The sequence below is a fragment of the Corvus moneduloides genome, chromosome 16 (genome assembly GCF_009650955.1).
Source record: "Corvus moneduloides isolate bCorMon1 chromosome 16, bCorMon1.pri, whole genome shotgun sequence".
Taxonomy (NCBI): Eukaryota; Metazoa; Chordata; class Aves; order Passeriformes; family Corvidae; genus Corvus; species Corvus moneduloides.
The window spans coordinates 7,497,515-7,510,151 of record NC_045491.1 but is presented as its reverse complement, the minus strand read 5'-3'; the positions used below and the strand labels follow the sequence as shown (position 1 = coordinate 7,510,151).

At 48.7% G+C, this 12,637-nt stretch overlaps 1 protein-coding gene across 1 annotated transcript; it reads right to left on the bottom strand.

The window, feature by feature from the left end:
* Positions 1 to 2,215: 2,215 nt before the first annotated feature.
* TMEM11 (transmembrane protein 11) lies at positions 2,216 to 11,278 on the bottom strand. The gene is made up of 2 exons (XM_032126079.1): positions 11,144 to 11,278; positions 2,216 to 3,141 (listed from the first exon to the last, which is right to left on the bottom strand). Exons 1-2 carry the CDS (start codon positions 11,206 to 11,208, stop codon positions 2,625 to 2,627), a joined length of 582 nt encoding a protein of 193 aa, XP_031981970.1. The 5' UTR covers positions 11,209 to 11,278; the 3' UTR covers positions 2,216 to 2,624.
* Between the last annotated feature and the right edge of the window lie 1,359 nt (positions 11,279 to 12,637).

Below are 12,637 nucleotides of genomic sequence, written 5' to 3'. Positions count from 1 at the left end.
AGGGAGGGGCTGCTTTGCATTTCTGTGTTCCCATCCAGGGTACTGAGGGTGAAACACATCAGGCCTGAGGGAAAATTATGTTTGGGGAGTTACTGTAGGAACTACAGCTCCAAGGCAGAGGTTGCTGAGAATGCACACATTCCCTTTGGAAATAAATTTCCTCTCTGTGAGAAGGGGAATGTTGGACACTCCAGAGCATGTCCACAATGGGCAGGGTGGGCAGCAAAGTGTGGGGGCTTCTGAAGAGAGGTTTGTCCCCAGCCACTGTTGGTTCCCAGCTACTGGCACAGTGGAAAGCAAATACAGCACCACTCCACATGGAAGAGAATTTCTGGAAGTTGTTTTACCATTTCACCATGCACTAAAATACCCCTCAAGACCCCTCTCATTCTCCCAGGTCACCTTGCACAGTTACAGCCCTGACTAACAACTAGAATGTTAAAAAGCATTTTAGCTACATTATCACTGAGATTCCTTGGAAATCAGGTGTGTTTTTAAATCAGACCTACCCATTGTGACAGCTAAGCTGACTTTTCACCTTTCCTCCTGCAATGGGAGACCCCAGGAAACTTGCTAATTTTTAACTCAAGTCTCTGATGCCAGCCATGCATTTAGGGAACCTGCCATAGTGATCATTCCAGACGAGGGGAAGCTTAACACAAAAAGGTACCAGGACCCCAGAGGTTTGGTGCAGAAAAGGAACTAACAGCCCTGAGAATTATTCTGCATTGAGTAAAAAAACAGCAGGAAGACCTTTGGTGTGGCCAGCACAAAGGTATTTCAGGGCTTTCTGCAGCAATAAGCAGTGTTTAGCTATGGCAGATGTGCCACTGGCTTCAAATCCATCCAGCAGGGTTTGGAAACACACATCAGGGTGAAAGGGCAGCCTGCCCAGCCTGGCCTAACCACTGAAAGATGAAGTGGTTGCACTTCTTTGCCTCCTCTCTGCCAAGGCAACTGTACATTGTTGCTATAAATAGACGCTCTGGATCCCAGCTTCTCTTAACCCTGGAGGGAGAGAGCTCAGCCTCTGTACAAAGGGCTGTTGCCACCCAGAAATGCCTCACTGCCACTGGAGTTCCTCCAGCCCACTCAGGTACAGCTGCCTGTGCTGCTGCTGAGGGCTGAGAACACCCAGCAAACCCAGTTTGCCCAATGCTGTGTGTCCTGCTCACACAAAACCTGCCCAAGCAGAGAAGCACAAGTGAGAACCGTGGTCAGAACAGCCCATGGAGGCGAGGACAGGGGGAGTCCTTGGTGCCTGCTATGGCAGTTTGGAGAGATAAAGACAGAAGGGCAGAATTTGGGGTCTGACCCCTGCCAAGGTTAGTGTTTCAGCTGTGAAGGTCAGGCTGCTGCTCCCACTGGAGCAGGGAGCACGCAGTGCACAAGCAGCTCTCACTGCAGGCCTTTGCTCTCCTATTCCCAATGTAACACCTGAAGCTGTGCCAAGCTGGCCATGCCAACGCCAGCCACACCTATTCTCCATGTGGTGGGAGGAGATTAGAGACAGCAAGCCCCTATCTTTTAAAAGTAACTGGCAGATCTCACAGAACAGTAAATGCTTCCCATTCTAAGAACAAGATTTTGAATTTAAAGTTAAAATATGATTTAATGCATAAGGACTGAATTCTAAAATTTCAGGTAACACAGTTACAAGATGCAGTCACATGGATACCTTGCAGCAGGAGCCGGCAGCTCCTGTGTTCCAGGCAAAAGCAGTGGAATTGTGTGGTCAGGGCACAGCACAAAGGTAGGACAGGTGGACTCCCACCTTAGCAGCCCCCAGCCCTGCAAGTGGCTCAAGGCATTTTAAGAGGAGATGTATCCACCTTAGGAAGAACTCGTACAAGAACTGAGCAGAATGTAGCTGGAAAGTCAGAGTGGTATCTCTGTCGTGCACAGGAGTCATGGTTGGAGGTGCAGGGCAGCAGAGGACTGGGACACCTTTATCCCCATCCATCAATGTTTAGCAATTACCAAAAAGGTATAAAGTTGGTAAAACCTCTTCCAAGAAACACAACTAGCCAAGCAAGAGGGGAAGTGACACCCTGCAGCTATTCCTTCAGCAGATGCCTGCTGTAACACAGATGCTGCTGCCACATGCACTGGACAAGAGGAGTGTCAGGTATGTGTGTGAGCAGGTCTAAAGCCTCGACCCCCTGGAACCACACCAGCAAAGGGGACTATGATAACAGTGACGAGAGCAAAAGCATTTGAAATTCTCATCCTTTAATGGTCAATGATAACTTCTGGCTGGTTCTGTGTAATACAATTAAACAATATACTTAAAATGTTTCCAAAAAAAAAAAAAAGAAAAAAAAAAAGAAAAAAAGCAGCTCTCACACCCCTTCTTTCTATTGCTTTCTTTCATCGACATTCTGCTGCTGGATTGGACTCCCCTGGCCTAACATACAGATCTCAAGTCACCACACATCCACATCTCAAGAGTAACGAAGAACTGAAAAACCTTGGTGCACCAGTGATGTGTTATTTGAAAAATAACAGCTCTATTAAACCAAATCCTTGCCAGTCTCCACCGCTTCTCAAAGAGGAAAAACAAAATGTTACTGTGGGAGTCTTAATACACTTGTCTTTGTGGGTTTCTCTCTTCCCTGCTGAAGTCATACAGCATAGAGTTCATAGATCTTCTTTACACAGTACACCAGGGCAGCGAGTGCTATTGTGTTGTGCAGTCTCTTTCTGTGCAGGTCGTCCTTCCTCACCAGCACCACAGGAGTGGACGAGGTGAGCGTATGCAGGGGCAGGCGCGAAAGTTTATAGGCATCGTACTCGACCTGGTACTTGCAACAGGGATCAAACTGCCAAGAGATCCCATAGAGGGTGCAGCAAGCCACGCTCAGCACTCCAGCGGGCAGGGAGATGTAGTGAGAATAATCGACTGGCAGTGCCAGGGGGGTGAACAGGCAGGTGGTGCCCGCCAGCACGGCCGTCTTGTGCAGGCAGTTGCCCACGGTGATCCAGCGCGCCGTCTCGTCCCCGATGCGCGTGGGCTCAATCACGATGTACTTGTACTGCGCTTCCAGTGCCTGCTCCAGCTCATACTCAAACTGGTCCTGAGCATTCTCCCCGTTGTAGATCTCGTGCACAATGTAACAGTCCGTGGAGGACAAGGTCACCCTGGTGAGGGGAAATGAAGAATTAAAACTACAGGGCTGAAGGACAGGCTGTTCACCCACCCGGCTGGGAGAGGAGAGAAGTGCCCCAAGTGAGGGCAGCCCCTCAAGGTCACTGCCTCTGTTTCACAACCAGCAGCTTTTCAACACAAGCTTCATTTCACATCAGCTGATTTCTCCTGCTGTACAATAATTCATCCCAAAAGAAGGCAACATATTTTTCTTACCTCTTCCTAACTTGGAGGATCTAGAACAATTTGAGAACGAGGGTCATTTAACAGTCCTGAAATGGTTCCTCACACTGATACCCAAGCAGTTTCTTTGGAGAGAGCAGAAGTGTCACTCACACCTTAGTGACCACAACACATCACTGAACAAACCATACGAACTTCCGGAGCTTTCAGAGAAACCAAGACAAGCAGCTCATTTATCAGGAGGACAAGCTGCACTGGGAGGTTTGGAGAGAGGAAGCATCTCCAGATGAATACATTTGCTTTCTGATGCAGCTTGCTATTTAGTCCTCCATATTAAACACAGCCTAGTAAATCCATGGTAAATCCAACAAGGATGGCCAAGGAACATTGCTGAAAGGGAAGGTGAAGAAGGTAGCAGAGCATTCAGTTTGTGGCAGAACGGTTCACTCCCTCTCCTGAAGTGGGATGCAGCAAAGCAAGACATGAATACATTTTTAACCCACGCAGGCTTAAGCAGTGAAGAAAGAGCTGCTCACTTCACCTGGGAGCACATTCCCACTCAGGGGATGCAGGGAATTTGTATTGGAGCAGCAGCTTTCAGCTACCTAGTGTCACATCAATTTCCACCTTCCCTCCACCCTCTTCACCACATCACCTTCTATCTGCAGCTACATTCACGTACAGACTGCTAAGAAATAGGATTATGACTGTTTACCTGCTCTGAGAAAGGGTAAAAACCTATCCATCAGAACCAGGCAAAATCCTCCCTTCTAAGCAGAAATGAACATTTCTGACATACTTGTGCTTAACCAGAGCAAAACTGAGCACGTGGCCTCGCAAGGATAAAAATATCTAGCAGATTCCTTTAGCAGAAGGAGAACAAATCACACACATCTGACCTAATCACAGCAGACAAAACAGCCTCATCCCAACAACATTTAGACCCCCGTGATATCAGCAGGAACACACTGCTGATGTGGAGAACAGAATGAGCACTTTTTGCTCCATTAATACGGTGGTACTTATGTGCATGCACTGGAAAATAAGGGAGAAAAAAACACATTCACAAGCTGCTGTTGCCAAACATTATCCTTAATGTGCAGGTCCACTCAGGCTGCAAAGAGGATTGAGCAGTGGCCAGCTGTAATCGAGAATATTGTTAAATTACAAGCTGTTGCAGACGTAGCAGACATGTTTGTAACAGCAGCAAACATCAACCAGCAGCACCTGAGAGGCACCACCCTCTCCCAAAGCAGAGTAATAAGCAGTTTCATTAAAAGTCCAGCTGGAATTTATTTAACCTACAAGGAAAACTCAACCTACAATGTAGTTATTGAGTTCCTTGCAGTGCATTTCCCCCTTGGTCTGTCCATGGGTAGAAAGAAAAATAAAAATCCACCTGAATTCCGTGTATGCCAGGGGTTTCTTCAGGGTAATGAGCTTGTCAGACATTGTTTTTAAAATTACCATTAACCCTTTCAGCACAGGATGTAGTGAGCTCTGACATTCTGCAGTGAATTGAGAGGTATTTAGAGAAAAAAAAATTTAACAGGACCTATATAAGGAGTTTCTAACAAGAAACCAGTTAAGCAGGTGTTACTGACACAAAGGACACAGCTGCTCGTGGTTTTTGCCAAGGATTCTTTTCCCTGATAACAGCTGCTCCACGTGCAGCTTCTTCCAAATCAAAAATTCCAGTTTCATTGCAAAAGACATAGAGAGGCTTAAGGTAACTTTGCACACCACTACCCATGACTATGTGAAACCACTTGCTAGGGCATAATGACTTCATGGAAAAGCTATTGCTGAAAGGCATTTTCAAGCTGGAAGCCAAGCCAGTGCTAACACAACCCTCCAGGCAAAATTAATATTTCTTACCAAGGAGCACTGTCAGTGTTTTGTAATACCTGGGAGCATGCAGATGGGTCTGCAAAATAGAGAAGCAGAATCCGAATTCAACTAAGAACTTCCCAGAGGCTTAGGAACAGCACAGTTGTTGTCATTCCAGATCTCCCTGTCATCACTGGGAAAACATGGGTGAAGTGAGCCCATTCCTTCCCTGCCTGTACAAGAGCCATGGGAACTGAGCTTCTAACTCTAGGAATTCAGTACTTACATTACATGGGATTTCTCCAGGCTCAGCACCAGGAAAGGTGGCACTAACAAACAGCCTCATTTCTCCTTGCTCAGATCTTGCCTGTTCTTCCCTCTGAACACCCCTTTTTTCCTTTCACCATCATTGCACAAGCAGAGCCACACCACAAACAGCCACCTGTCAGCAGGAATCCAACAGACTGGCCAGAGGCAGCACTGTCCATCTCCTCTGGAATTTTTTAGCTTGCCAGGCTCTGGGGCTTTATAACAATAAAGTCAAGAAAAGCACAGTCCTCTTATGCCAAAACAAGCAGAATTTAAAGTATGTTCTGCTGACCAAAAAAAAAAAATCACTGGGAATTGAACTGCACAAAGGCTTCATCCCTGAAAAAAGTCTGTCTCCCGACTGCGCTGTTTCTCCAAATGAGTCCTCTAAAATCAGAATAAATCTGTGTCACAGTGCTGAAGCTGCAAATGGCAAAACAGCCAATCCAAAAATGACAAATGAAAAGATACCTGCTCAAATAGGACACATGAAGAGTCAACAAGGCAGGCAGCAAATTTCCGTTTCTGCACAAAGTGGGGTTATCATGTTATTATTTCCACACAAGAACTGGCTGCCCCTGGAGCATGGAAAGCTGAAAACTGTTCAGATTTCAGATTATATAGAAAGAGACACAGATGAGATACGTGGGCTTGAGGAGGTTTCAGCTGAGCACTTCACAGAGGCAACTCTCCTGACACAGCCTTTCAATTAAACACAGCAGCTGCACACGAACAAATCCAGTCAAAGCAACTGGATTTGCTCAAACACTGGAGGCAATGGAGTTTGCCTTTTGGAGCTTGTCACCCACCCCCCCAGCCATGACAAACACAAATGCAGAGCTGTGCAAGCAATTCTGAGCTGGCATCCACCACTTATCAAGTGTGGGGATTTTATATAAACTCCATTTTACTTAAAAGAATAGTAAATAACCAGAGAGCACCTAATGCCAGAAGACGTAAAATGCTGCCAGGTGTTCAGAAGCCTGACAGGCTGTTTACTAGACAGATCAGAGCCTAAAAGCAGTTGTTAGTATTATTCAATCAAATGATTTTCCAGGACCTGTCTCCCCACTCCAAATAAGAGGGCACAATTAAAAAGTTGTACAGCTGTTCTGCAGGAATAGTTCTAGGCCTTATATCCAAATATTTGTTCTATTGCAGCTTCAGGCATTCTATATTTGAGAAATTTTAGTGTCTCTTTCCTGGTGCTAAATGAATGCCTGGAGGGGCGAATGTGACAGAACTCTCAGCTATTCAGCACAGCAAGATGTAAATCACTTAAAACTCAACGATGTCAAATTTTGGTATTGCCAAAGTTATAAAAATGAATCCATTGTTAACAGAGCTACAGCAGCAGGAGGGGCAGAAGAGTCTGTGTTAGCTACAGAGCAAGCTTCAAATTACATATGGATTGTCTTCCTAACATGGGAATATGGGAGAGCACCAGGAGAGGGGTGCTGCAGCTGCTGAACAATAGCAGCTCCAGCAGTTCATCAAATCCTGACATGGCTTGGGTTGGAAGAGACCTCAAAGCCCATCCAGTTCCAACCCCCTGCCATGGGCAGGGACACCTTCCACTATCCCAGGTTGCTCCAAGCCCAGTTCAGCCTGGCCTCGGACACTTCCAGGGATGGGGCAGCCACAGCTTCTCTGGGCTACCTGTGCCAGGGTCTCAGCACCCTCACAGAGAAGAATCTCTTCCAAAGTCCCAGTCCTCAGAGCAGCTCCACCTCTCTGCCTCCACCTTGGAAGCAGGCTCCTGAAAACAGCAGCCTGCCTAGTAAAGGGAAATTTCAATTGGATAGTCTTTACAGATGAAGAAATAAGTAACATTCCAAAGAGAAGGCACAATGTCACTCATTGTCAAAAGACCTTCAGTTTTGCCAGGTGACAAGTGGCAAAAGCAGAAACAAAGGAACAGAGCACTGAGAACAAGGCAAGTGAAAACATCCTGGGAGAACCCTCAGCATCCTCCTACCACTGCCCAGCTGCAGGGGAGAACGACTGAGCCTCCTGAGTTTTTTGCCCTCAACCTAATGGCACCTGCCAGACAGACCTTTGGTGAGTGTTTCAAGTCATCCAACTATCTCAGTTCTGCAAAATGCTCAAAATCACACTTGGAAACAATCTTAAGCTGCACAAAGTTCAGGTACAGTTCAGGGCAAAAATAAAAGTTATTTGTAAGCCCCTCCCGTAACACATAGGTCAAATTTTGTTAAAGTTTTTTTTTTTTTTTAAAGAATATTCCTGGGCAAGAGTTTTGCTCAGAGCAACAAACAATCAGATTAACTGAAAATGAAGACCAGTTGGATTAGTAGTCAAAAAAATTAGAAAGGGGAGGCTTGCAGCAGTGTGATAACACCTGTCACAAGCAGCACACACAGTCCAGCTCAGCAGTGCAAGAGGGGTTTCGTGCTGGCTGTGCAGGATCTCAGAAAAAGAACATTACAGATGGCCAGAGCATGTCTGGGAGCATTGTCAGCATCTCAGCCAAGCTGGAGGAAGTCAACAGAGTCAAGGCACGACAAATTCAAACACTAAACTTCCCTCCCTCCAACATAAATCCTTCCTGAAATTTAATTTGATTTCAAGATTAAGGAACGAGCTGTGGCCTGGCTTTAATTCTCAGTGGAAATATTCCACCTCCCAGTCATATTCCCCAGTGTATGTTTCTACTCAGGATACTCAGGTGCAAAGAAAGCACAAACACGTCCCACCCTAAACACCTGGAGAATTGCTTCTCTGCTGAATGTCCTCACCATCTATCAGGCTCAGGTCCTCAGCCAGGGCTGTCAGGCCTGGGGCTTTAAGAAGGGCATTCAAGCAGAAGAAGAACAGGAAATGCAGGGCAATAAAGCAAGACTTTCATTCAAAAGATGCACCTTAAATTCAAATAGGAAAAAGGACAGGAGAACATTGGGAAGCTCTTCAAGCAGCCTCAGGGAGGGACAACAACATTCCCTGAACTCTAAGGAAAACATCACCAGACCATAACAACAAATCCAGCCCCCAAACAACAAGGAGGTGTCAATTTAAAATCAACTAATGATTAGCCAGGCTGATGGAAATAGGTCAATCATTGCTGCAAGCAGAGTACCAGAAATCTGAGCAGTGCAGGTAGCGAAAGGAGAGTTCTGTGAGGGCACAGAGGAACCAGTGCAGGCAGTGGTGATGACATGAAAGCTGTTCTTTCCAGAGTTTGTCAGAACATCTCCCAGGGGAACAAACGACAAGCTGTCCACTGCTCTGGCGGGCACCAGGCTGCCTTTTATACAAAAACACCCAGTACAAACCAGTGTCTGTTCTGTATGAAAAAGTTGTTTTGGTCTACAGATTAACAATTCCCTTTAGACAGGCTCCATTAAAGAGTCTATCCAGAATGAAGAAAAACAAATATTTAGTTGGCTCCCTTCAGTGTTTTTGGTTATTTTGTTTAACATTATTATTTTACCACCAGAGCCAGCTGGAGTTCACATTCAACATCCTTTGAAATTAATGTCCTTACATTCACTCCTAGCAAGGAAAGCACTTTTTAACCAATTATACCTTTCTCTGTATCAATAAAGTTGCTTATGAAGGGACTCAGTCTCCACAGATATGCTGGTCTTTTTTTTTTTTTTTTTTTTTTTTTAATGAAAGCTGTTCTAGTCTCATAGCAGACAGGATTTTATTCAGTACTGAGTCTCCTCACACCACCTCCGACACACAGATGCCTTTCAGAGCGGCTGGCTGACAACTACAAACACTCCTTGAAGCAGCTCAGTTACCAGGAAAACTGGATCAGCATATCCAGTTCAAAGGAATGTGTCTTTGGACAAGAATCCTGCCCAGAGTAAGAAAACTGTATTCACCCTATAAAAAACACATGTCATCATGTGATGACATCAGGTCTGTCAGCGCTGCCTTTGCACAACCGGTGCTGCAGCAGCCGAACAAGACGGGCAGGTGTGGTTTGGGATCAGCCACTGATGGAGAGGCTGAGGCCCAGTCATCCACATCTCCTGCTCTGCAACTGCTAAGAAGAAGCAGCACCTCGCTGACATCACCCAACACCTTTTGGGATTATCCTCCTCTGTCACATTTGTACAGGGTGACACCTAAAGAACCACCAGCTTTTGATGGAGATTATGAAATGCTGCTCAGGGGAGGATCTGCTGTTCTGTTCTCTTCCATACACTTCTCACTGGCAGAGGAAAAATACTACATGCAGCAGGTTCATGGAGTGACTTGTGTTTAGGAGTATTTTTGATCATAAGATCAAGAGCAATCACAGCTTTGAAAAAAGATCACCTCAAACAACAATTAGATTATTGTACAGGTCACAGATGAAGCTACACAGTAACAACTCACTTTTTAAGTCTGCATCAATTTTCACCCTGGAAGAATAACTGAAGTTATTAAGTGTTCTTTTCCATATTCTGTTTCTTCCCTTCTGCTGGGAGGACACGTCTGCCACATGAAAAAACCACATGAAAACTCCACACCTCCCATGCTGGGGCAGTGCCAGCACTGGGTGCAGACAGTTTTACCACGGTGGTATTCTTAGTTGTTTATTTAAACCACGCTGATGCAGGAATTCCATTGGCCCTTCCAGTTCAATTACTTTTGAATTCTCTGAACACAGGCAGCATTCCTGCAATTCACATTAGCGCCAGAATTTTCAGGGCTACTAGTGGCTCTCCTTGGCGGTGTAGATTCAACAGCATCAAAGCAAACACTGTTGGATCACAGCAAGGAACAAAGTGAAGCAAAAGCCACAACACAGATTAAGAGGGACATCAGAGTTTCTAATTAAGAGGGATATCAGAGTTTCGAGGCAAAGCGGCAGAGCAAAGGAAAACTCACAAAACACCGCAGCAGCTTTCAGCAGCTGCCAGTTACATCAGTCAGCCCTGGGGCAGAACAGAAAAATGCCAACGTCAGGAAATACAGGATAAACCCAGACATTTTCAGCAGGTGGAGAACATTTAGGTCGGACATTTGGAAGAATTTCTTCACAGAAAGGGTGATTAAATACTGGAATGGGCTGCTCTGGAACGTGGCAGAGTCACCGTCCCTGGAGGTGTTTAAGGAAAGACTGGGTGGCACTCAGTACTCTGGTCTGGATGACGGGGTGGGGATCGGTCACAGGTTGGACTCGATGATCTCAGATCTTTCGAGCATAATGGATTCTGTAAGATTTCCCTCTATCTCTTTTTCCCATTTTAAAGTTGCGATTCCCAAACTTCCACCGCTGCTCCGTGGGTATTTCCAGCCTGTGCTGGACTCTCCTCCACCCTGCCAGAGGCCGGAGCACGGTACCGAGCTCCCTGCCCGCCGCGGCCCCGGCAGAAGGAGGTCACCCTGGAGGACTCGCCGCTCCCTCCCCGCCTTTAAAAATAGCCGTGGACGGAAGGAGCCTCTCGGGGCCGGCCCTCCTCCACCCGGCCCCCAGCGCCGCACCCCGCCGCGGGTAGCGCTGCCCCCGACACGCCGCGGGCCGCGCTGACCTTCCCCGGGCCCGGCCCCGCCGAACGCCCCCGGCCCCTCCGCGCCTCCGCGTCCCGCGCCCGCCCCGCCCGGCCACGCTCCCCTCGCGGCGCCCCCACCCTTGCCGCAGGGTCGTCGGACCACCGCGGGTGGTGCAGCCCCGCGGTCCCCGCCGTCCCTCGCCCCAGCCCGGCCGCCCCTCACCTGTCCCGGCCGCCACCGCTGTTGGTGCCGCCGGGGCCCGCGCGCCTCCTTCCCCACGCCGCCATCTTGGAGACACTCGCCTCGCAAATGTCTCCGCCGGCGGCCCGCGGGCGCGCCGCGATGCCCGACGGAAGATGTAGTGCGCGGGGGCGGCAGCGGCCGCTCCTCGGGGCGGGGCTGGGACCGCGAAAGGACTACAAGTCCCACAGCGCCCCGCGCCGCCGCACGGCCGCGGGGGTCCCTGGGGTGTGTAGTCCCTTGGGCGGGGGCGGTGGGGCCAGGTGGGCGCCGCGGTGAGACCTCAGTGAGACCTCAGTGGGGCTCCCGGCCACAGCCCCGTACCGGTGGCAGAGCAGCCCCGCGGGGCTCGGCTCAGCTCGGCGCCGCCGCCCGGGATCTTCCACCCGGTGGGAGGAGCGCGGTGGCGAGTCCCGGCCTGCCCCGCGTCCCCGCCATGAAGGGATGCGGCTGCCGAGGGTCGGTATCGCTCAGCAGCCTCAGCATCGCCTCGTGTTCGTGATCCAAAAAACCCGCGAGGTTCCTTCCCTGCAGTGGACTAGGGATGGAGGATCCCCTTGTGCAGCGCCTCCCTGGAAGGAGAGGCTGGGCGGTTTTGGGGTGAATTTTGCCCCCTTAATCAATCTCGAAAGAGGGACAGTGAATGGGGAGGCTCCCTTGCTGCATCTCTGAGGAGGCATAAATCACAGAATGACTTAGGAAAAGACCTCAAGATCATCAAGTCCATATAAAGTTTATAACCAAACGGTTCTCTAGAATTGCAGTGTGGGCTTGCCAGAGGTTTCCCAGCTCCTGTGGATCCATCAGAAGTCAGTGGTGAAGGTTTTGTGGGTGACCTGTGCCGGGGTGCTTGGATGGTTATCTCCAGGATCCTTGAGCCTCTGCAGGGCCCCTTCTTGCTCCTGGTCGGATTCCTCCCAGAAGAGGAGCTTTTTTCTCAGGAATTTTAAGCTTTCCCATAACAAACAGCAGCTCCGTGCTCCGCAGTCCTCCCTTTCCTGAAGCCCTCCTCCAGCCTGACAGCGCACGTCAGGAGACAGCGGCGCTGCCTCTGCATCTCCCGATCCTAGAAAAACCCTCTTTTTGACAAAATTATTCCTAAGTGATGTAATGTGATTGAAGAGAACAAACCTCGGCCTCCACCTTCCCTGGCATCCCGAGGCTGCTCTTCCAGCCTACAGGGCCCTCCCACACCACTGCTCTCTCAGCTGTATTTTGGGGGGCATCTGTTTTGGGGGGGAGATAAAGGCTGCATTTCCAGGGACAAGGAGGTGTTTGGGAAGCGTGCCCAGCCCAGCAGAACGTGCAGCATTGCTGGGACAGGCCAGAGCATGGACTGTCTGGAATGTGGAATGTAAACAGAGCGTGTTAACCAGCAACAGCCCAGCTACAGATCCCAACCTCTTGTGCTGTCCCTCGGGAGCTGCAAACCCCACGCTCCTGCCCGCTCGAGCTGCAGCCCAGGGGCCGCTTGTC